We start from the raw sequence: 26,182 nt of genomic DNA, 5'->3' as shown, positions 1-26,182 counted from the left end.
CTTTGCCTGAGGATCGAGGGCAACAGAAATCAGAGTGAACTGGGCTCCACACAAGTGTCTTGCACGCATGCTTGGATGAAGGTCGACTTAAAGTTTGGTTACACACACACATACGTGTTCATTAAAATAAAAATTCTGGATTTGAGTTAAAGGGTAACTCAAGCCTTTTGTTTCTCCAGATGGAGCTGGGTGAAATCTGATAAACTGCCTCAAGTGATGTCACTTGATTTGGTTGGGTCTGAAGACTACAAGTTTGAAACTGAAAAAAATCTGGGGGTGTGGATTTAGAAAGAAGTGAGGTTACCAGACCTCTGTAGCCTGCTCCTCATCTCTGCCGGAGGCTAACGGCTCCAGGCTACATTAGCTGCTGCCAGCATAACACGCCCCAATCTCCGACTGAACTGCCGGTGGTCGAGTAGCATTGTGGGTAATGTAGACATCAGGTTTTAATAAGGAAGAAAAATGCGTGGCATAAAAAGGAAAGTCTCTGATTGTGCTGCAACAACTTTGATTATACTTTTACAAACTGTGCATTGAGTCTAACAATGTTAGGAGTGCAATGCTAAATTGGTGGAATGCTTTGAATGAATAACAGAAAGCTGTGGTTCTGCACCTACTACTGTACATTGCGTTCCACACATTGTCCGAAATGTCACAAAAACAAAAAAAATATAATGACAAACAACATAATGATGACCCACATGCCAAAGTAAAAGACAGCAGTAATGTAGAGAACAACAACTGTTCAAACACTAACCCAGTATTACATAATCTTCCATGAAGATGCTAATGACTGACTCCTTTCCTGACCACAGTGGACTGCTGGGACGGTCAAGACGGTGAGCCCATCGTCCACCACGGCTACACCCTCACCTCCAAGATCCTCTTCAAAGACGTCATTGAGACCATCAACAAGTACGCCTTCGTCAAGAACGAGTACGTTGAAACACACACAGACACACAGTCCCTCTCTGTGTTGCCATACTCTCACTTTGACATTTGCTTATATTCACTGGCTTGCACACTCACTCAGTCAGAATGTATGGAGGATTTTAAGGGCTGAAACTAAATATATAAATACATAAATAATTATACAATGAAATGCTGAAATACCATAAATAAACCATAAATAAATAAATCACAAATTATATGAGGCATTAAATATATAAATGTTATATTTATTTGTATATTTATTCATTTGTTTATTCATTTGAATGAAATCTTGCATGCTGTAATGGTTGATATGTTGGCTGTGGCTGAACAGATGCAGACAAATGCCAAATACATTTATATATTTAATGTATCATTTAATTTGTGATTTATTTATTTATGGTGATGATCAAGCATTTATAAGCAATTATATACTTATTCATTTATTTAAGCATTTAATTATATAATTATTTATTTATATATTTAGTTTTGGCCCTTAAAACCCTCCATAAGAATGCTCCAGTAGATCACTTTCAGGTTTCATCTCCCCTCCATTGATGGAAACTGACAGACTGTAAAGCATGTGTGTGCTGATTTAATAAGCATGTGGAAAATAACCCCAGCAATATATGGACATGTATGCTGTCAGGACTCATTACGGTGTTGCATTACACAGGCTGTTGGGTTGTACAGCCACAGAGAAAAATGGGAGAAATGAGGCTTGGAATACAATTCCAGGGTTGGGTGGGTTTAGTACTAGAACCAGAGACGGATTGAACTCATCCTGGGTGCAGTTTTGTTTTTTTGAGGGCTGACAATTCACAAGTTAACGTATGATTCTAACATAATGAGATGTGTTTGTTGCTTATATGATTCAGTAGAATTTCTGCCTCATTAGTGTACAAGTTGTCTTTTATATTTATGAGTCAAACCAAAGGATTCTCATCCAGAACATCAAAAAGAGAGCTCACACCTCAGATCATTAAAGGGAAACTTTGCTGATTTTCAACCAGCATTGTATCATTACAATGTGGGTAGTATATGCAAATGAACAATGTTTAACTTCCCTCCATGTTGCCTGCACCCAGAGCTCCCTGCTCATTTGTCAACAGTGGAGATCTGCCTTAGGTTACAAACTACGTTTCCTCATTTTCTGTAGTGGTGCCTTCAAGGATGGTAAAATGTGGGTCTCCCAAAACACTCCTGTCCCATGCTACGCTAGTGAAACGGAAAAGCAGATTAAAAAATATCACACTACTAAATACTTTAAAATATCAGTATATTTGTAAGAAAATTAGTTTCATGATACAAGGCTGAATATCGCACTGTTGAATCAGACACAACAGAGTCTGGAAGAGGAAGCGACCACCAGCCCGGAGCGACAGCTTAGTTAAGCTGCTAAGTTTATCTGTGATTCATCCAGAAGAGCTGAATCTAACGCAAAAAACAACTAGTTTTACAATATAATGTCTGGGGACGTGTGCAATGCATTCTGGTTGTTGTAGGATTTCCCCCATAAGAGCGGTATGGGGAATCTACAGACTTTTTCTTAGTTTCGTGTGGTTCAGGGACACCTCAGTCTTACATTCATCATATTTATCAAACCTGCAAACTCGTCTCCTTTCAGCAAGATTTGCCATTTTGCATGAAGTTTCATAGAAATGAGAAATGTTCCTGTTCTTACAGACGCAGCGTGCAAAACACGTGCACATCTTTCTTGTCCAGGTGCTCCGTCCAAAAATAAATTGTAGGTGATCTCTACTTCTTGAGGAGGAAGGACTCACAATACAGTAGAATGCTTCCTTTAAAAGAAATGTTTTCTATCTAGAAATAGTAAAATGTTTAAAGCCCAAATAGGCTCTTCGTCAGATATCAAACTTACTCAGCTGTATCACTGAGTAAATTGTGGGACAGACTCCGTAAAATATGAAGCTAACATTGTGTACCTACTCATGGGTACAAGAGCTCCGTCTACAGATGGATTTCCATAAAAAGTGACTTATTTGTTCCATCAAAGTATTTTTACCACTAATGCAAAAAAAGATGTCACTCTGCCCCTGCATTTCCGCTTTTTGTTTTGTATACGATTAAACAGCAAGGGAAAGAGACACTTGTTCCAACTTTGCATCTATTTATACGTCTATTTTCTCCAAAATAATCGAAGGTATGGCAATTTTATTTAATGTGCACTAACTTCTCTGTAGGGATGTGAACCAAAACCCAGTATTAAACAGGTTCCAGAGAAATTTGGTCAAATTGCTCTATAGACACCCTACAACACAAATACAAACCCGTCTAACACATCAATCCAAAATCTCCATCGTTCAGCTGGGATGAGATCTGGTGACTATGAAGGTCAAATCATATGATTCATATCATTTAATACTCATCAAACCATTCAGTGAGCCAGCATGCCCCAGAAGCATCAGGTTTCTCCTTTAATTTGTATAACATATGCAGATACATCCATATCTATAAACACACATAAAACATAAAATCATACTCATAGCCATCCACACACAGACACCCTCCTCCTCCTCACACAGGCTGCATCAGAAGGTGATAATCTCATCGACATGCACACAGTCTGGAGGATGCACAGAAGAGCTCTATTTTTAGAGCCTGCCTCTTCAAGTAAAATGAAGGAGAAACACTCGCTTTGTTAGGATGTTCACCCTTGCTGTGTGTGTTAGAAAACATAATTGTGGACATTATATTCCACAGATAATTGGCTAAAAAGGAGCAGGGTGAAAGGCTGCATTCAACATCAAAGAGAATGATGTGATTTTCCAGGACTCTAAATAAAAACAGGCTCTGTGGCGGACTGACGGGGATGAAAAGCTTCCATCTGACTTAGACTGTGAAGAGTTCTAGTTAGTATGTTGTGACTGAGGAGTCACAGTGCTTCTGAATGTGTCTCCCTTTCAAATGCTAGACCACAGATGCTTCACGGTAATAGGAAATATTGATTTGAAAATACTGACGTTTATCCAGATGTGCTCATTTATTCCATTTTCATCAAGAGATGAACAGTCTTTTTACAAGTTGTATAAAAACTTCATATGACCATCATCTTGCAGAGAGTGAGCATTGTCTTGTAGAGCATTGAGTCAAGAGTCCTCATGTCTAGTGTCTTTTGAAGTGGCTCTAAACCAAAGAATCATAAAACCACGTTGCATTCTTAGTACAGAATCCGTGCAATTCACACATATTTCAGACCAGTGTTGCAGTGCAGACAAGCATTTTGTAAAGTCTGTTGATGTTGATGTGACTGTTGATGATGGTTTACGGGTGGATGTGAGGAACTCTGCATAATGCATATTGCTTACTAAGGCTGCTCTCCCCAATACAAATCATAAAATTGGTGAAACTGTGCTTCTTTCTCGCCGTTCTTTTCATTAACAGATCTAAAGACAGGCAGGAGGCAACAGTATTGACATGTAAACTGATGATTACTGCTTTGCATTTGCTGGAAAAACTAAAGGCTTTCCCAGCAGAAACCCCTACTTAATTAAAAAAAACACATCAATGAGAATTTAGTTCTCAAATTAAGAGAAAACATCTAACAGGAATCTCTGAGGATGAATTGTTAATAATGCATTTCTACATCCTCCTGTGTACTCTGTTGCAAGTATCCTGGAGAAATCAAACTGTGTGTCCTCTGTGTCCTCCTCCACTTTTCAGCCCTGTAACTCCAATCTCTTGTGTGTGATTATCTCCCAGCTACCCAGTCATCCTGTCCATAGAAAACCACTGCAGTGTTCCTCAGCAAAAGAAGATGGCCCAGTATCTGATTGAGATCCTGGGGGACAAACTGGATGTGTCCAACATCAAAGCTGGCGATTCTGGGCAGCTGCCCTCACCAGAAATACTCAAAGGCAAGATCCTTGTCAAGGTAAAGTCAGAGCGTGGGTGTGCTCTAACGCACTTAGACGTACAGTTGTTTAAAAAGCTCACTGTCCTCTTATCTGGAGTTTAAACCTCACACAGCAGACTGCGAAGGCAGGAGATGGTGTGCTGATTGAAGTGAAATGATTAGAAAGTGTGTGAATATGATACATTTAGGAAAAGAGAATGAAAAACAAAACTTGGATGTAGGAAGGAATAAAAAGCTTGAGTTGTTATGGATTGTTCGTGTGTAGTAACAGTGGACTGCAGGCTGGTTCATTCACAGTTGTCTGTGTAATTACAATATCCAAACCCATTGTTTCTACTACTATGATTACAACTTAAGCTCCCTGAAGAAGTGGAATGAGGTACAGCACATATATTATGGGATATCACGCCCCCGTGTGGCCTGATGTAAGACACTTCTATCCACACCTTAAAGGGCAGGTTCACAATCTTTCAAGTCTGTGTTAAAACAACAGTCAGGACCCCAAATGAACATTGAAACATGTTTTTCTTTCTGTAATCATTCCTCCTGTTCATACTGACCATTAGAAGATCCCTTCATAATGACCTTACAATGGAAGTGATGGGGGACAAAAAAGTCTTCATCTGTGCAAAAATGTATTTAAAAGTTTATCTGAAGCTAATATGAAGCTTCAAATGAGTCAAATCAAGTAGATATCTTTCAACGTTACAGTCTTTTTAGTGCCAAAGTCCCTCTTTTTGTTACTATACTTCCACTGCAGCTCAACAGGGAAACACAAAGAGGGAATTTGATGCTAAAAAAGACTGTAAATGTGTCAGATATCCACTTGATATGACTAACTCAGACTGATGAAGCCTCATATAAGCTTCACATCTACTTTTAAATGACTGTGTGGACACACTGTGGATTTTGGCTCCATCACTTATGTAAATTGAAAGCACATTTGAAAGGGATCTTTTAATAGTCAGTATGACCAGGAGGAATGATTACACTGAGGAAAACATTTGGGCTCCTGACTGTCGTTTTAAGACACACTTGAAAAATTGTAAACCTATCCTTTTAAAGGCAAGTCATCCCTCAGTTCCATAGCCACTCTGTTGTCGCAGTTGCTGCAGTTGGTCTCAGTGTAGTTGTAGTGGCAATAAACAGAACATCACATTTACTTTCATTTTCCACCAATTGTACCCTAAAATTCACTCCCAGTGGTCATTGTGAAAGCTCTTTGCTGTTGTAAACCATCTGTCTATGTTGGCAGCCGTGGCAGGAGTTGTAATGCAAACCATTAAAGTAAAGTTAGTTTGAAACATGCCTTTAACTAACAGAAGCAGGAGAGTATCCTGATATGCAGCAGCAGCAGCCCTCTGATAGCAGGGGAGGGAACACTATTGAGGTTAATGAGGCTTTATTGACTCCAGATATTTTCACTAAAGAGAGGGCACTGTGCCAATACCTGGCACTGCACCGACTTCTCAGCCAGCTGCTGCACCAGCACTATTACCTGTGTGTACAGTCAGCAATGTGTTAGTGATGGCACCAATATGAAAGCACTGTGCCCTGCAACACCGTGCACTGTGCGGCCTCGCTGTGGGTGCTCATGTCACACTATCATCGGCCACACAGTGCTGCTGCGGGAAGCCACCTCCATGACACTGTGATGGAGAATTATTGCTAACCATTGGGCAAACGACCTCACTTGTTAATGAAAAATCCATGGCTCAGGCAGTGAGAGGGGGCCCATCTGTTAGCACAACATCAATGACTGAACCTGTACACGCTTCACTGTTGAGTCTCTTCCTCATGTCTCTCTCTTTTCCCCCTTTGAGGCCTGTCAGTGAAAATAATAGAAATTGCAACAGGTACTGTAAATGGCCATGCGTCACCTAATGCTTTATTAGCTACCATATCCTCAGCTGTTTTTTGTTTCCTGATCAAAGATGATGGCAAGACAATGTAGAAAGAAGGGGATTATAGGCTTCAGAACACTTTTCTACACCTTGTCTTCATATCTGATCTGCGTGCTGGCTGGCAAAAAGGAAAAATGAGTTCCTATTTCCTGCCTACTTCACATTTTTGGCTCTATTGACTCTCATGTAATTCCAGCATTATCTTTTATACAGTTACTGGAATAGTAGTGTAACATTTTGGGAAATTATTTGCTTTCTTTCCAAGATTGAGATGAGAAGATACCACTCACACATGTGACAAATCCTCTTTTTTTGAGTTAATAAATTTTACAGCCACATTATTATACTATCAGCTGTTCTTGGTCCCAGTCTGCGGTTTTCATTGTTACCTTTATCCAGGGAAAATGAAGTCACTGCATTCGATGTGAGCTGGTAAAAATGATGCTGTGGGTGGTGAGAGCAAATGCGAGCTGCTACCCATCCAATATAACATTAAAAGAAGAGTTTTAGTATGTACACTAAATTCTTTGAATTCTGTATTACCACCAGTTTCATGCTGTTATCATGAAACAGTTCCAGCACTTACCTCCCCCCAAAACCTCTAATTGTCATTTTTTACATTTCTGTTTGTGTACAGATTAAACAAACAAGATACAATGTGTTAATCAGTGAAATTTAGAGGCGGACAGAGAACCAGGGTTTTTGTTTCCCTCTGTTTCCAGTCTTTATGCTAAGCTAGTCAACCCAGTCCTGTTGAGTCCAACTCAACAGTTAAAGGGGAATTCCACAGATTTTCCACCTCAGCCTGTGTTTACAGGTGTTCTATGTGAAAAAAAGTAGCATAAAGCCTTTTGTATCTCCAGAAGGAGCTGTGTGAAATCTGATAAATTGCCTCAAGTGATGTCACTTGAGTCAGTGTCGACTGGGGCTGAAGACTATGAGTCTGAAAATGGGAAAAAAAAAAAAAAAAACTATGTGGGTGTGGCGTTAGAAAGAAATGAGGTTACCAGACCTCTGTAGCCTCCTCGTCTCTGCCGGAGGCTAGCAGCTCCAGGCTACGTTAACCGCTACTAGCATAACACACCTGGCAAATAGAGTTGAATTTCATTGTGGGTAATTTAGGCTCCAGGTTTTGACAAGGAAGAAGAATGTGTGGAATAAAAAAGATTATATCTCTGGTTTGACTTTGATCTTTCTTTAAAAAACAGTCAATGTTGAAGGAGTGCGATGCTAAAATGAGTACGCTTTAAGCACACGGACTTGAAAGCGGTATCGACCTTCTCCTCTGTCTTGTAAGCGTATTTCCCATCATGTTGAATAATATAAATGACCGTTGCAGTAATTTGTCATAATAATATGGCTGTCTCCACCAGGGGAAGAAACTGCCTCCCAACATCGACGAGAACGCAGAGGAGGGAGACGTGTCAGATGAAGACAGCGCTGATGAGATGGAGGATGACTGCAAGCTGATAAATGGAGATGTATGTCCTCTTACTACTGTGTCTCCTTGTTTATCTCCTCTATCCACCAGAGTTACAGGCAGGCTTTGAATCAAGGTATACGGCAGTTGAAATGTGGATTTTCTATTTTTGTTTGAACTAAGAGACCAACTGATCGAGTGTTCATAGGCTTCTCCTCTCCAGTCTTGTCTTTGTAATACTCTGTTCCTCATGTTTATTGCTATCTCTGCTGTTTCTCTTTGTCTCCGTCTTTTCTTTCTGTTTGGCCATTTGTTCTCATTTTCCTGCTCTCTCTTCCTGTTTGTCCCCTCTTCTTCCTTTCTTCAATGTTTGCTTGCTTCTTTCAAAGTGGAAGGTACTGTATGAAATGCTCATTCTCGACACCCTCAGAAATCTCACTTAGTCATGTGCCATACTCTCTCATCCTGTCTGTGATATTTTAAAGTGGTATTCTGGTACCAAACCTGCACATGGATCAGTGTTTTGTAGGTGGTGGATTAGAGGAAAAAACCAGCCGATCTCTGCTGTTGTCATACTTTAATTTTTTTATTTATTTATAGCCTACAGCACAAAATCACAAGTTTTCTTCAGAGGGCTTTATATTAAAAAAAAATAGATCCTTTATTCTCCAACTCTGAGAGAAAAGCATCAGAGGAGGGTTTCCTCGTCCAGGACGAACAGACATTCAATATATACAGAGGAGACAGAAATAACAATAGTAACATTATGGAAACCCAGCATCAAGGTGCAGTTTCTTAAAGTTTAACCACAGCAGTCTTAACACTAGTGGAAACAGAGCCAGTTGTCAGTAATTAATTAACTATATTCTGCATTGTAGGTTTGTATTTTTAAAAACTTTAGCTGGTAGGAGGTCAGATAGGCAGGTAAGTGGGTTTAGAGGCCAATACTAGCTCATAAAACGTTTCCAGTGAGGTCTCAAAATTGTGAGAGCAGGGACTATCTGGATGTCATGAGTGTTTAGAGGGGCAGTGGTGACCTAAAGCTTAGAGATGCGGGCCAGACTGGCAGGATAAATCTGGGCAGGGAAAGTGAAAAAGCAGTGTTTGCCCTCCGTTATTACCACCATTGATGGAGGGCCATTAACCCCTAACAGCCCAGTGGAGCTGCTCAGTGGCCAGCAGGTCAGACTGTGGTTGAAGAGCTTCCATGTGTGAATGTGAGTGTGGTTAGGGCGTTCATGCAAAAGACAGCAGACTGAAAAATAAAGGTAAAAAAAAGAGAAGAAATAAGTTATGATTCAGGCCATGTGCAGCCTGCTTAAGAGCAACTGTTTCTTCCAGTGTAGACTTCTTCAAACATTTTTTGGTAGCAACAGGTGCAACTGAGACCAGACAGAGCTGTGATTAGGTCAGTAGAGAGATTGTCAACAAAACCCGCCCCAGCGATGAGAGCAGCCAGGACTTCAGACAGTTGATCACCAAGTGCAGTTAGGGTTGATGGACCAATGTGGCAATTGGTTAAAAGTACCAATTTTATTCTTCTTTCATCACCTTTTGCAACTGATGATTTATCAACAAAAGACCTTAATTGGGTCCTAATGAAGTTAAGATGAAGTACTGGCAGCCTGTGTGGGTACTTTTTCTACTTTACTAAGCAAATGCACTTACACAAAAGTCTATAAATGCTGAGGATTTCTAAAAATATCCATATTTTAATGCAAAACCATTGCAAAGAACATCTTTAATAATCAAAATTTGCCTATTATTTCATTTCTCTCAGGGTGGAAAAGTCTGTGAAACAACCTGTAGACCTTTGGAGAGTCTCGAAAGGTGTGCAAGCTGAATAATAAGAATTCTGTTCAGAATAAAGCATTAGCCTTTGCTCAGGTTAAATGTTTTTACCAGTTAAGTATTTATCAATTCTACTAGAAAGAAAAGATGGATAGCACTGACTGCACCACATTCTTCTATTAACATAAGCTCAGTATGTGTAGTTTGAACACATCCGTACTGAGCACTTCGAAATAGAAGTTTTCATGGAGCAAGTTGCTGCCTGAGGTCTGATAACAGACTGAGGTGGTTTATGGATACAATCTGCCACCATGTGGATGAACTGAGCATGTGCATATTACTCCCTGCAGGACATAGACCAGTTCTCTCTCTTCCATTTCTAACATTTCATCTGTAAAGCAGGATGTCTCACTATCATTCACTATCATTCCCTCACATCTGGAATGGGTTACGTCACTAATTCAGGCATTCATCAAATGGTCTGGGAGGTCATGCATTATGTAATATCATGCATTTGCTTTATCTTTGTTCCTCAAGAAACCTGCGTTCTTGTAGGATCCTGCATGTTTTTGTTCTTCTTAGTCAGGTCAGACCAGAGCGAGACGTTTATTCTGCAAGGATTCTTTTACAGTATGACCTCAGACAAAACCAGATGACTTAAAGGGGCAGTTCACTTAAATTACAAAAAATAATAAAAACATTATAATAAGTTAATAAAAAATCTTGAAAACAGTTGAATGTGTAGAGTATTCAGACCAGTGGGCATGCTGCTTGGAAATATGTTACTGTTGTCATTTTTCCAATACTGTGAGCACCACAAACTAAAGTACCTTCACCTCTGAAATCTCAGAGATCTCTCAAAACTTGACAAGTAAGACAAACCTCATGTAAATTGCTAGATATCATTAGAGTGAAGTGATAAAATGAGAATTTTGTGTAATCTGGGTGAACTGACCCTTTTAATGCATTATTTGGCCATAGAAGTTGGAAACCATATACTATACACTATCTTATACACCATCATTGTGTGCCATGTTCTCACATTGCGGGAGGTTCTGCATTATGTAACATAAGAGTTCCTTTAGGATACTGTATGATTTTCTTTTTATTCTGATGAGACCAGACTAAGAAGAAAAAAGAGAGAATTTTGCAAGTTTTCCTTTTATAGTAGGACATTTACTTAGAATATCATACAGAACATTAATTGACTTGATGTATTATTTTGGCAAAAAAGACCCCAATACACTGTGCAGTGACAGTGATCGTGCATGTTTTATTGCATGCTATCGACTGAAAAAAATCCCATAAGGAGACTTGGTGTATAGAGGCCTTAAGACACAACAGTCCATCTGAGTAGCAATCTAAATGTTCCTGACTGCAACATGAAGATTGATCTCAGAGGCTGATGGCTTTGTTATGTGAGAGGAGGTTGAACTGGCGTCCTTCTGCTGCTTCTACCATGATTCTGCTTCACTAAGGACATTTCCAGTGTGATCGGGGTGTTCCTCATTTGCTGTATTCCCTCCTTATTTCATGGCTACTAACTTTTTCTGTTAACTGTTAAACCAGTAAAATGTCCATCACAAATCCAGATTCCCAGGTTGATATTTTCAGATCAATCTTGATTTGTTCAACTATACAACAGAGATTGAGATGCATCTGAGAGGCCAGAACCAAAGAATATTTGCTAAATGATTAATTGATTACCTAAGTTGTTGATATATCGATTCTTTTGTTGACCTGTCTGGGTTGATTTGTTAAAACAGAAGTCATTAGCTAGTATTATATTTCCTGCAGAAAAATAAAAAAAGACAATTGAAAGCAAAAGATAAAAGTTAGAGATGAAGAAAACTGAAGTTAGAGGCCTTACAGGCACAACCTGAAAAATGAGCATAAACTCCCACCAGACTGAAACTGTCCAAAGTTAGCCTTTTCTGTTGCACCATGTATCATCGTCATCTCTCTCTCTGTAACTCTTCACTCCTCCTCCAGACATCAGCCAACAGGAAGCAGGTGGAGAACATGGCCAAGAAAAAGCTGGACAACCTGATGAAAGAGTCCAAGATCCGAGACAGAGAAGACCCAGACAGCTTCACCATCGCAGCCCTCCCTCCTGCCGGGAAGCCCTCAGACAAAACTGGCTCCAAGGTAAACACAGACAGGGAGTCGTGATGGAGCCAAGATGGCACCAATCGCCAAGAACCCACTGTTTCTGAAATGAATTGGGATGGGTAACACAGAGGCTCATTCATCACTTCATGCTGCAAATTGAAGTCAAAAAGACCGCAAGCACACAGGGCAGAGACAAAATGGATGGATGAGGAAATGTAGGATTACTAGTTTATAGTTTATGGTGTGATTAAGAGGTGATGGACTCAAACCACCTTTACTGGCCGGCTGTGGGTGTAAAAGTCAAAATCAGCCTCCCTCCTTTTAACAGAACTCAGCCTTTGAACTGACTGTTCTTCATTTACACACAAAAGTAGACCTGGGACAGGACAGTCACCAATTCAAATTCAATCCAATTCAATAATCCCAACTACTCAAATGGACTACACACTGGGGATGAACTGTATATGAATTATTCTGATATGAACACATGATGCACTCTGATGCAAACCACACCCAAATTTTTGCAGTAATATTATTTTTTCACCCCAGCTGATTTGCAGTTTGCCTCAAAATTCTCACTCCTCATTTTTAGTCATAACTCAGTCTAATATGAACATACAGACATCAAGAGGACAGATTTACAGACCCAAAATGTCTGGAACTAATATTCTCATTTGGTTAAATTTGGAGCATATTTAAAAAGGCTTTAATCTTGGTTTTATAGTCCTATAATCCTTCAGAGTGTGAATTTGTTTATTGGTGAAGAAGAGACAGCCTACCACATTGAGAATCTTGGGTGAAAGAAAACTGTTATGGTGAAGTGACCTCTGATGGATCAGTACAGTAGTCTTGAGCACAATTCCAGAGAGCAACCAGTTTCAGTTACATTTTTGTAAGCTGCATTCATTTGTATTTTTATATTAAAAATAATAGGCAACAGTTTGCTAAAACAGTTACTGTAACACATTTATAATATGATCTTCTGTCAATGTTGTGCTTACACCTTGTTCAGATATTGGCCCCATAGTGGCCAAATAATCTATGAATACTACTTTAAATAGTCAGAATTTGTCTGTTTTTCAGTTTAAAATCCAGGAAAAGTTTCCTTACAAAATATGTTAAGATGCTCCTCTGCCATCAGGGTAAAGGGGACGATGGAACGGACACAGCGGATGAGGCTAACCCCAGCAGCAACAAGCGCACAGGCCGCTCCTTCATGGGGAGCTTCTCTAAACGCAAGGTTTGCCTTCTAGTTTCCTCTCTTTTTACTTTGCTCTCAGCAAATACAAATACAGGTATCACTGACTGTTAGTTAGGAAAACTCACCTGTTGCTGAGCTCCACAAAATTGAAGCAGCAGAGCCACAATACTGCATCCTGCACTAAGCTACTTCTGCTGAAATTCACACTGCACACAAATCTGCCATTTTTTCCTCAGTTGCAATAAACTGTAATAGTCCTTGCAGAATTTGCAGTCAAGTAAGAATAATAATAATAAGAAGAATAAGAATCAAAATAGGAGCAATTACTCAAAGATGACATCTCATGTTTCTCAAAAAAGGATAAGAAAGGACCCCATACTCTATAGAATGACTAGATAGGACATTTTAGGATTTCAGAGAGAGTTTGGAACACTAATTTCCAAAATTCAGCTGAACAACATCAACATAAATGTACCAGGGTTAGCTCAACAGCGAATTTGCACCTGTAGTCAATACACATGAAGAGAAACTCATCTTTACTCTGTGGTATCTTACTTGTGACGCATCATCACCTTTTTGAATAACTGTTACTACTGCAGAAAAAGACGACCAAGCTGAAGAAAACATCAAGCTTTGAAGACACAGATACAGACCAAGAGAGCACCAGCAGCACCTCCCGAGCCCCATTACACCACAGCAAGTATGCCACACACACACACACACACACACACACACACACACACACACACACACACCCACCCCCCTCTGGTGTCTGATGTAGAGGATGTACTGTCTCCACCCACCCACCCACCAGGCCTAACCACTCAACCTAGGGGAAACACTGTATATGCATATACATATAATGATTTATTTCACAGCAAAGGTAAATCTGTTGAATAAATTTCACTCTGGGTTATCCAGAGAAGCAGCTGATCCAGGCTCGTCTCTGTTCTTCATGCCACTGTTTCATACATACATTTATTATCTAAATTTGCAAAAAAGTTCCATCTCATAAAAACAAAAGTTATAGTTCTATAAAAAATAATGGAACACACCCGCCCTAACTTCTGTGTGCTGTACTAAAGTGGTCCAGTAAATGGTCATATCTGTTCCCATGAAACAGAGTGTAAACAAAGGTTGTGAGGGAAAAGTGCTCCATATCAGTGGGTGGTGGCAGTGGATCACTGATTGCAAGCAATCATGAAACAGAACAAGAAGAAAGGTGACCACAACAAACATGTCAGAGGAAATCCACCATCCACCGGCGTGTTGAGAGGGTCAGCAGGCCAAACAATAAACAAGAATCAGCCCACCACAAATGAGATGACTTGTTCAGTTGATCTGTAACATGATCTTTGTTGTTTTGGGGTTTTTTTCATGTGAGTCATTATGTAACCTCTGATCTTTGTTGAACTTACAGAAAGAAGAAGACCATGAAGCTGTCCAGAGCTCTGTCTGACCTGGTCAAATACACTCGGTCTGTGGGCCTCTATGATATTGATGCACAAGGTGTGTACTTCTGCTCACTGGCTTTGCTCACTCAGTTAGACTGCTGACCTTTGTTACCTGGAAAACAGGTACACAGCAATATCTGGGTTGACTACTCTGACGCTTATGATGAGGTATAATTACAAAGTGTAGAGTGCTGATGTCATCACGCCATGAGTTGAACATGTTGCAAGTCAGACATTAGTTTTAATGAATTTCTGCCCAGTGAGGTCAATGCTCAGACTGAACAGAGTAAGTCATGTGACATAGGCACTGTGTATAAAAGCCTGATGATAACTTTCAAATTCACATCAGTAACATAACAAGGACAGGTTTTCATCACTTGAAAAACATATCAGAATATCTCAAGCTGGCTCCCAAATAAACAACAGCACATCTAAAACCCAGTAGCCAGAGTCCTCATGTGTACAGGCAGAGCCCAACAATATTATTTGTCGTTGAAATTGTCTGAAAACACTGAACACACATATGAAATAATACACAAAACACTGGAACCAGGGATCCCCAAACCAAACATAGCTCTTAACATGTTTTACTGAGCTAAAGTCCAACACATTACCTTTTTTGGGCATGACATAAGATGGCTCCCTAGGCCTCTCTGTAGAGCACGGTAGTTAATGATAAAACAATACAGCCAGGTATTTGACTTATTCTGCTGTCACATACTCTACTGCTTAAATCACTTCATTGGCTTCCAGTGCAATGCAAACATTGTACTTCTGGTTTTAAGCACTTGTGACTGCTGCATTGAATTCACTTAAAATAACCTTAATAAGGACTTAAGACATTGTCTCCTAATAGTTTAAGTTTTCAAAAACTCTTGTTAGTGGAAAGCTACTTGATAACCAGTGATGTGAATGTCAGTGTAATGAGTGTCTGTGTGTTTTCCCCGGCAGCCAGCTGCAGCTGGCAGGTATCATCGCTGAGTGAAACCAAAGCCCACCAGGTGATGCAGCAGAAAGCCACTGCCTTCATCCACTTTAACCAGCGACAGCTGTCACGCATCTATCCCTCCTCTTACCGCGTGGACTCCTCCAACTTTAACCCTCAGCCCTTCTGGAACGCTGGCTGCCAGCTTGGTACAACCTCACACCACATGTCAACAACTTTGATATCTCTTTACTTTGTCATGAACCCACAGGGAGTTTGCACACTATTACACACTACTGCTGCTATTATTACACCTGCTTCTGTTAGTCACTTTCTGTCAGTCAGCTGAAGTGCTCATGATGCTTTTGCTCCTCTACTGTAGCTGTTGGCCTCATTAAAATCCAGTTTTCATCCTGTTGACAATAATGATTGAACTGCTTTGGTTTCAGTTGCATTGAACTACCAGTCAGAGGGTCGGGTCCTCCAGCTCAACAGAGCTAAGTTCTACAGCAATGGCAACTGTGGCTACATCATCAAACCTGCATGCATGTGTGAAGGTCAGCACCTAAAAAAGATTCATTCATGTTTAAATTTGCAATGAAGTGTTGTATAACATTATAATATCAACTTTATTCAGGTTCTCTCCTTCTCCCTTTCTGTCTGTATCTAAAATTTACATTTTGTCACCTTTGTAAGCAAGATGATTGATACTGATTACAGATGTCACTCATTTCAATTGGCCTAATGCTGCAGCGGCAATGAAGGGCGATGAAATAATTTATCCAGGTTATCCATCAGGTGGCACATGTGAGCAGTCCAGATGCAGTGTGTGTTTTTCTCACTGTAGGGTAGTCACACACAATGGAGGAACAGAGAAACGCCATGGAACTGTTTGGGAATGAGTCACAGCACTCTGTTATACTTTGTGCCGGGCCTGTACAGTATACTTTCACATTACACAGTCCTAATTTCATAATATTATTTATATTTAATTTCAGCCAGGCAGTTGTCAGTCAGGGTAGAGTTGCAGTGACAATGGATTTGGTAGATTTATCAGCATGGCAGTGGAAATGGAAACCATGATGAAGGATGTTACAAAGAGGGAGCATGTAAAGAATGAACAGGAGTGGACCAAGCACAGCACCCTGGGGGACACCATGGGACAGAGGAGCAGTGGAGGAGGTGCAGCTGTTGATGCTGTACGTGAAGGATCTCAAATAAACCATGTTCTCCCTGTCTGCTAATTGCAGGTGCCTTTAACCCCAACCTGGAGGACCCGCTGCCGGGTCAGATGAAGAAACAGCTGGTGTTGAAGATCATCAGTGGACAGCAGCTGCCCAAACCCAAAGATTCTATGCTTGGAGACAGAGGAGAGGTAGGACATACACACAGTCAGCTCTGATGTTCTTTTGTAAAGGAGCATGTTATAATACATCATTTCAACTGTAAAACATATAGGCATTATGAAATGCCTTAGATGAATCAGATGGTGGTTTTCAGTCAAATTACAGTGGAAACCAGACTGATCCACCCTTGAAAAAACTGACATGCCATGAAGTACCTAAGAAGTATTTGAACTTCACATCAGAACAAGTGTTACAAATTAAGCAATGCATCAACGCCATGTTCTATCTCTGTGTCAGATCATTGATCCCTTCGTGGAAGTGGAGATCATCGGCCTTCCGGTGGACTGCTGCAAGGAGCAGACCAGAGTGGTGGATGATAACGGTGAGTTGATGGAGAGGTGAATTATTCAGGTTCACCTGTCTACATGAAGCACACATACTTAAGGTCTCCCTGTTGCTATAGAAAATGAATCCCCCTCTTTTCTAGACACAGTATATATATGTATTTATGTGTTATGTATTGATAATGTAAGGCTAGCTGACTACTGTGTTAATTGAAATCTCACTCCTCAGTGCTGTTTTCTGTAAACTGAGCTACACATGTTTGCACACGTTTCCAGAGGTGAGCTGTGGTTTGTTGTGTTTTGCCTCTGACATGTGATTGATGTATGTATGTGCAGACTGGTGCAATGCATTGGTTGAATGTGACTCTTGGAGTTGTCTGTATGGCTTCTGATCTGTTACTGATGAGCTCAGCATGAAGAGACGTGCACAGGCAGCACCTCTCAGTCTGCATGCTAACACACACACACACTCACACTCTGAATAATTGATGACTGCTGAGCTTGCTCTCCGACTCTCTCCTGGACCGTCCACACTCTCTGTCCTCTGTCTCTATCACTCTTCTCTCCTCTCCTATTTATCTAACTTTTCCTCTCTTCTTATTCTTTCTCACACTATTCTCTCACTGTCTCTCTTAATTCCCTCCTGTCTTTTCCCTCTTCCTCTGTCCTCTCTATGCTCACTCTTCCCTCACTCCCCTCCCCTTCGTCCCCCTCCTCCTCCCCTCCTCGACCTCTCTTGGGACGGTCTGATAGGGTTCAACCCAATGTGGGAGGAGACTCTGGTGTTCACGGTCCACATGCCAGAGCTGGCCCTGGTGCGTTTCCTTGTGTGGGACCATGACCCCATCGGCCAGGACTTCATTGGCCAGCGCACCATCGCCTTCAACAGCATGATGCCAGGTAAGACATGGTGAAGAACCTGTTCGATGGAACTGGTACGTACCCTCCATCTCACCTGCCTCTTCCATGGATTGTGTTTCTATGGTGACCTCTAAAAGCCTTTTTTTTGCCTTGTATTTCTCATGATTGTGTGACATAATTTCAGACACTGAAATTCAATTTGCAGAGAGAAAGAGAAATAAGAGTGTTAGGTTTAAGGTTAACAAGGTGAAAGTTTATTAAAAGTCAAGCACTGAGAAATGTTGCCTTTCTCTAATTTATCCCAAATGTATATGATGAAGAGGCTTCATCCAATATATTTATTCTAAAATTGATCAGTGCTACACTGTTGACAGGAGTTGTTATATTAAATATTTTTGGAAAATATGCTCATTAACTTCTTTCTGAGAGAGAGATGGTCAGATGGGTACCACTCTCATGTCTGTGTGTTAAGTAAAGAGCTCGAGTCAGGATGTGGTTAGCCTAGCTTAGCATAAGACTGGAAGCAGGGGGAAACAGCTAGTTCAAAAACACTCCTAAAGCCTTCTGATGAATATTTTGTATCTTATTTTTTTTATCTGTGCACAAAGTGAAATGTAAAAGAAACAATTTGTGGTTTTAGGAGGAGTTAGGTGCTGGAAAACAGTTAATCTAGCCACCCAGCACTCCTATGCAGCGTCTCAAGATGTAGACTAATTCTGGCAGCTGATTTATGTGCTGCACTCTAAAGCACCACCACCATTACTGCGGTGTCAGAGTGGAAATGAACACATTTCCACTGTCAGTGAAAACAGATATTTTTGGGTTAATCACGGTAGACAGATGAAAGTAGTCTGTGTGAATGTGGAAGTAGTAACAGCTAGCTACCCCCAGCAGGAATTACTTGCTAGCTTTTGATTTGATCGTTTGTGTGTTTTTGGTCTTGATACATTAAGTTGCAGTCTGTCGAGTTCGAGGCTGAAGCTCTAACAAAAAGGGTCCTTGGAAAAGTCTTATAAAAAAGTTTAACTACACAATAAAAATTGGAGATTCTAAAAACTTAATAGATATTCAAATGGCAAACGGTGTGCAGTGGCTAAACTGATACTTGGCTTGTGGCGTTGAGCGTCTTTTCAGTCTTTCTTTTTAGCTGAGAGTCTCTTTCTGGAGATTTCAGCCCTCAGCATAAAGTGAAAAAGACAACACCTAAATTGCAGTGAACGGACCATAACAGCTGGCAAGCCGAGAGAAAACAAGCATCAGCAGCCGCCAGAAAGCACCAGACAAAGAATTGTAAAAACTTTTTATAGTCTAGTGGGTGTGTTTTGGAAGAAAGTGGATCTTTGGTACTCTTTTGGAGGGAGTGCCTTGATTACTAATTATTTCTTTGTATTAAGGGAAAACTGGCCTTCAGCTAAAAGGAAATATTTTTATTCCTATTGACTGTTTGAGGGATACGTGTTTGCAATTGGATATTCTCTCATTTCTGCTCTCTACCAAGCTAACAAAGTATATGCAACGTGGCTCACCATCTGTAGGTAAATCCTCAGTCTTTAGCGGCCACTGGTCAACAAGCAGCTCAGAATATGATCGAAACATGATGATTTAATGGAGATTTATGAAAGTAAAATATATTTTATGGAGCAGAGGTTTGTGGATTTTACTTTGTTTTTTCCAAAGTTAATTTTTTTTATTGGAGCAGCTGCTAAGACGTCTAGCTGTCTGTTAAAACTGGCTAATATTTCATTGAAAAGTTCATGTTTTTTAGTACTGCTATAAAAAAAACTACTACTAAAAACTACTAAAACATTGTGCTCACTGAGCAGGTTTGGTATTTGTAGCACAAAACACTGATGTATGAGCCTGAACTCACCCCAGAAGCCACATGACACACGATGTGCTTCACAAGCAACCATGTATCCAATCCATACAAACTGACTTTCACAACTAAAACACTAAATGTAGAGGAGAAAGTTGTCATACAGCTTTACAGCCAGCAGACAGGAGTGTCATCAATGTAGGAGTTGAAATCTATGGTAAATCTGTGAATACGACCACCCAGCAGGAGCACATAGAGTAGCACAGGTTCAAGTATGGGTACACTATATCTTACAGTATTAATATTACCTGTTAGCATGTGACCTCTTTGTTAGATAGGATCTAAATCACAGCTTATGGACTTGGTATCAGTGTGGAATAGCATTTAGTTTCACTGCTGGTTGATACAGTTTGTGTTATTTATAGCCATTATTTAGTCTGTTGTGTTCCACTCATCTTGTTGCTGTTTCTGTGATGTGTTTGTGTGCAGGTTATCGCCACGTATACTTGGAGGGTATGGAAGAGGCTTCCATCTTTGTTCATGTAGCTGTGAATGACATTACTGGTAAGGTAGGTAATACTGAGGAAACCAGCTGAAAAGTAAGAAGAATCTGCCGTCTGTGCTCTACAATTGAAATTTCCCCCAAAATTAGAGCTTTTGAAACAGCTTTACTCAATTATGGATTTTAAAAACATGAATGTACCCTGGTAGAACAATACCCTGTGTTAATTAGAGCCCAACCAATATTTTCTTAAGGTAAATATAGAAATGTGTATTTTAGAGTTTAAATAATCTGATAATACATCAGCCAATAAATACACAACATAAACTTTTTGATGATGTTAAGTTTACAGTGTTTTCTGTCAGTCGACCAGAAGGACTGACAGTGATCCTTCTTCCAAACTACTCTTCCACAGTCCTTCTACTGTTCCCTGTGGCAACATTTTGGGGAAAAAAAGACATGAAATGGGAAAAGTTAAGCTCTGACATTTTCACTTGTTAGGTGACCACTCTTAAATTGTCTTCTTCCATTTTTTCTTTCTGTTAAATCATTGGCCCCTAATGCCTACTGATAATGATGCATACCACATCACTTCAACACTCAACACTTCCCCTGTTTCCTGTCTCTTTGCACCATCAGGCTAAAATGCCTAAAACCTGTGTCACATACATTTAGGATTTAATGAAATGTGAGAAAATTGCTCACCTAACATGTTCAATGGACTTTTGCTCCTAGCTGGTGGCACTCTGAAGGATTTCAAGAAACTAAATATATAGGCATCGAGTATAGCCTGTTTTACCTACAATGTATGGCCAAAAGTATATGGACACCCATGACCATATGTGTGCTTTTCCTAAAACCGGGGAAATGTTTTGACATTGTATGCTACAGCATACAGTATTTTAGTCTGCTTCCAACCTTGTATCAACAGTTTGTGTTTGGCCCTTTCCTGTTTCATCATGACAGTGTCCCCATGCACAAAGGCCAGGTCTGTAAAGAAATAGTTTTCCCAGTTTCCCAACACCTTGTGATGAACAGGATGCCAACTGTGAGTCCAAACATCAGCTGGGTGTTGTTATACTTTGAGTGTTCACATACTTTTGGCCATGTAGGGTACAATATATTCATGTTCTTATAATATACAGTGTGTATGTCTGGGCACCACCTCCTACAAGTAACCTTTAATGTCCGGAGGAAACATTAAAGCTTGAATTTAATTCTCAGTTTGGTCAATAAATCAGTCTCAAAACTGTAAGTTCTTGTCTAAGCAGTGACCTCTGTGTTGCTGTGTTCAAAGAAAACAACACAACTTCTTAGGATAAATTAAGACATTTATTAATAGCTAAAGATCTTGAAAATACATGATAAACTATAAAATAACAAATAAAAAGAATAGTTAGGTCTATAAATGATAATAAAATAAAATAATGAAGAAAATTGTGTGATTCAAGGCTAATGTATTGCAATGGGGAATGCTAAGGGAAAGCTAATTCAACTTCTCTAAAGAAATTATCTTTTAATTTTAAAGTTATTCAACATCAACCCTTGATCCCAAAGCTGTGTTAATGAGTTTCATTGCTGCAGAGATGTCGTCTCGATGGGTCCAGGTTTGTGTTGATTCAGCTGCAGTTGAACTGCAGTTATACAGCGGTGTTGTGCAGCCCTGCTCGGGCCACGTTACAGATGAGTCTTTGTGATATAGCAGTGATGAACACCAAGAGGAGTCAAGCCACTTCAGGCTGCTCTGGAAAGAGTCTTTTCAGTTTAATTCCTGGTTGGCTGAATGCTGTCAGCAACCAGGTTGTTATCCAGTTTCAATGTTACTTTCTTCTTCACAGTGGAGTTTCAGTCTGAGTTGAGGATTCAGCCTTTGGCTGACTTCTTGTAATCTTAGTTGAATGCCAAATGAAGTTTAATCTGACTACACTCAAATCTTCAGCAGCATGTCCTTCAAAAATAAAGTGCTGTACATGAAAACACAAGACTTAATGTTACAAATAGAACAAACTCAAACAGAACTTGTTTCAATGAAAGTTTAAAATATGCATATACTAGATCAAAAAACAAACAAAGTTTTGACCAAAATCATGTAATCATGATTTTGGTCAAAACGGGCGGAGCTTTGGGTTTGTTTTTGCACCGAATTGGGGGATTTTAAGGTGTAGTTAACTTCAACTTGAGGTGATAAATAACATTTCTTTCACTGGTTAAATTATTAATAACAATTAAGTTTTGAGTTTTAAATGCAATGTTATACATCAATATCAAAATCATTTAAAAGAAAACAGTTCAGCATGATACATCCATTTCATAATAACTTTCATAATTAGTCTTTCTATCAACATACTAAACATTAAAGAGGCCATATTATACCTTTAAGACAAGTTAACACAGTTCTCTGGGGTCTTAATAAAATCTATCTGACATGCTTTGGTCAAAATACCACAGCACAGCAGCCTGTTCATCCTGTCTAAACAGCCCCGTTCAGAACGGCCGGTTGGAGTGTAAATAAACTTAGAGTTTGCTGTGATTTAATTGCAGTAAATGTAGAAATAACTACATATGATGTCGATTTGTAAAAAGCCTGAATTCATCCTTTGTCAGGTCTGTCCACAAGACAACAAGCAAACAACTGTTAAAATGCTTGTTTTCTGAATGGAGTTCAGATTGATCCAGGCTAGGCTAATATTGTAGCTGCTCCATCTACGCTCAAAATAATGTCAAGACATAAATACAGCAGTGATGTTATTGTTTATACACATAGATATCTACATACTGTGTAACTTTAAAATGATATAAACTCAGCGGCATTTAAGATGTTTATTATTGATGACAGCAGCTGAGGTGGTGGGTGGGTGGGGGTTAAGATAGTGAACCTGATCTGTTGTGATGACGTTGCACAAGAGTTTAGATGGTGGACGTGACTATGGGAGGAAGTCACGTCACGTGAGGACCAAATGGCGGAAGTAACCGTGGTGTCTTGGTTATAACAATAGCAAGATGGCGCCTCATGGGGGTCAGCGTCTCTGCACTCAGCCAATTCAGTGTATCAAACACATGTGTCTGATGGCAGGTGACAAGGTATGGAGAGCCCTTTAATTCAAAACCCTACCCAAACTGTACACCACCTATCCAGTTACCAGACACCACCTATCCAGTCATCCTGCGCTGCCACCCAGTGGACATTGCGCACCACCCAGTCGGCAGTGCACAACATCCAGTTCAACAGCACATGCCACCCAGCTGGATAGCGCCGATTGGACAGAAATTCAATCGCCTCTCTTAAATCGGATGTAGAGTGAGAAAGGCCAAAACAAACTAATAAGCGAAATAAGCGAAGATCTAAGGCGGAGGACATTGGTATTATTAATATTAATGTGTGCCCTCCAGTCTGTTGGTAAGTTGTACCATCATGGATAATCCCAGAACCTGAAGTCGATCTATGCATACTGAATAATAACAAAAGATAGAAATCAGGAGAAATCTCAAAACACTGTCACTGGCTATGCTTGTAGCCTAGATAGATTGGATAGATGGATGGAGGTACACTGATTTAACAATCTGCCTTGTGAATTCTGAAACTTCAATACAACTACCAATTTAACTATTAAAATATGATTGTCTATGAGGTTAAAAGATCAAAATTTAAACACTTAGGTGGTTTTAAAATACCATTGCATAGTTACCATATAAACGTTCATTAACTCTTTACATAAGAAAATTCAAAATCTTATCAGAGGGTAGTAGTGTCACATGTATTAAAAATTGTAATAAAATCTAAAATTAATATCTCCTCAATAGATTATCACGCAACTATCAAAGTTATGCCAAACAACATTACATGATTTATATAATGATTAGACATTTAATTTTCCTGAAATTCAGACTTGGCTCAGATTTGCAGGGAGACTCCATGAATGTCCTCCGGGAATATCAGTTAGACTTTATGACTCTGGTCTGGGGAAAGAGGCCAAAAAGAGGAGAGTTTTCTGTCCATGTTTACTGAGTTGTCAATCCTTTCTCCTGGTTCAGAGGTCATTTGTGCTTTTAGTTCAGGCCACAATTTAGTTATTGGTCAGAAATGATCTCCCCAGAGGCCTGTTCAATCTCCATTTTGTCACAGTGTTTAACTTTTGGTCAGTATCATGTCAACAGACACCATCTTAGCAAAGAGATCAGTTCAGGGTCCAGGGGTGAGGCATTAAACCATGTCTCTGTGGTAATTACTCACCCCCTCAGTTTGAGATTAAATAAAGGCTGTTTTATCCATGAATTGGAAAATAGGCCTTTTGTTCAAATAAATCCCAGCTGAAACACTTGCAGAATGAAATGAAAGTGGCAGTTTCTGTTGATAATAATGTTACCATAGAGTGACTCTGTGTAAAAATGCTGTTATTTCTGTTTCAAAATGTTATTCTTGAGTCATAAATAATGCAGTCGCTGCTATCATCACAGGCTTTAATTTAACTTCACTGTGATTCTTCAATTTCAATGCAGTCAGCTGTTTCCAGTCATGTTGTAAATGGCCTCTCTGTTGTTCACATTGTCCTTGCTTTGAACTTCCTCCTTCTCAGCTGTTACATGTGCTTACTGTTGTATTTTCTCTCTGACCCCTCTCGCCCCGACCAATTATTTCTCTCTTTAATCCTCCCACTCTCTGATTTTCGCTCTCTTCCTCTGTCTGTTTGTAATTTCAGTGGACTCCTCTTTTTCCAAACGCTCCATTTAGAGGCAGGAAATTTTTAAGAGCCCTGAAGCTGCCAATCAAAACTCAGGTGTAGTGAGACCCAGTCAGCATCTTGCATGAGCCACATGCTTTGCCACCTAAGTGACACCCTCTCCTTGCACATACACCCCTCCTGTCAGCCAATTGCAAGCATTAGAAAATAAAAGGCCAACTCATGCCTCACATGAGTTATGAAGGCTTGACCTACCTGCATCTTCATTGATCCCCCAAGTAGATCCAATGTCTTTAACCTCCACACGTGAATAGCTGCTTAGAGAAGAAAGAGATGTGAGTCAGTAAATCTGCCAGGCTGCAGTGACTTCTCTCTGCTCTTTTTTTTTTTGCAGTGTTTTTTCCTCTTAAATTAGTAATTTTTTTTCAGCGTGCTGCACTGCAGGGTTTACAGTTCCAGTTCCTTTGAGAACATCTATGTCTTTTGTTTTTTATCATTTTGTCTGCTTAGGTTTTTTTTCCCAGAAAAGAAATGTTCTTGACTGTAGTTTATTGTTAGATAAACTGACAATACTGTCTATTTAAATTAATGTGCTATATATTAAATCTGTAGCATCCCAGCATATCAGTGTTTGGAACAGTCTGATGTTTTGGGGAATACATGTTTATTATGTTACGGACAGTCTAGACATTAATCTGTCACTTTGTCACCTTGGCACACCCACAAGTTTTTGATCCATTTCTAATTTCTAGATCAGACCATTGCATCCCATGTTGGTTATCTAATATTTGCTGTATTTTATAAATTCCAGTTCTTGTTCTCAATGCTAAGTTGCTAGTTTTTTTTCCCCTACCCTCATAGAGCATACCTAGCAACATCCACTATAGCTGGACGTGTAGCATTGTCTAGTCTTTCCCCTTTTTCTCAACAGTGTGGCTGTAATTTAGTGGCTGCTAATTACCTGACTTTTTGTAAAGTAGCACCAGGAGGCCTTTTTTTCCAAATGCAAATGAGTTAATG

General features: G+C 39.8%; 1 protein-coding gene across 1 annotated transcript in view; it reads left to right on the top strand.

Moving 5' to 3' along the window:
• The window catches only part of plch2a (phospholipase C, eta 2a), a 71,733-nt gene that overhangs the window by 33,874 nt on the left and 11,677 nt on the right, over positions 1-26,182 (top strand). The window contains exons 8-20 of the mRNA XM_067591203.1: positions 816-936; positions 4,654-4,825; positions 8,085-8,192; positions 11,915-12,070; positions 13,176-13,274; positions 13,835-13,935; positions 14,656-14,744; positions 15,641-15,823; positions 16,064-16,171; positions 16,865-16,989; positions 17,258-17,342; positions 18,058-18,204; positions 20,471-20,550. Of these exons, the coding sequence (XP_067447304.1) occupies positions 816-936; positions 4,654-4,825; positions 8,085-8,192; positions 11,915-12,070; positions 13,176-13,274; positions 13,835-13,935; positions 14,656-14,744; positions 15,641-15,823; positions 16,064-16,171; positions 16,865-16,989; positions 17,258-17,342; positions 18,058-18,204; positions 20,471-20,550 (1,574 nt within the window). The remainder of the gene's footprint in view (positions 1-815; positions 937-4,653; positions 4,826-8,084; positions 8,193-11,914; positions 12,071-13,175; positions 13,275-13,834; positions 13,936-14,655; positions 14,745-15,640; positions 15,824-16,063; positions 16,172-16,864; positions 16,990-17,257; positions 17,343-18,057; positions 18,205-20,470; positions 20,551-26,182) is intronic.

The sequence above is a fragment of the Thunnus thynnus genome, chromosome 6, assembly GCF_963924715.1.
Source record: "Thunnus thynnus chromosome 6, fThuThy2.1, whole genome shotgun sequence".
Classification (NCBI taxonomy): domain Eukaryota; kingdom Metazoa; phylum Chordata; class Actinopteri; order Scombriformes; family Scombridae; genus Thunnus; species Thunnus thynnus.
Note: the sequence above shows the minus strand (reverse complement) of the source record. Positions and strands in the feature narration are given on the sequence as shown.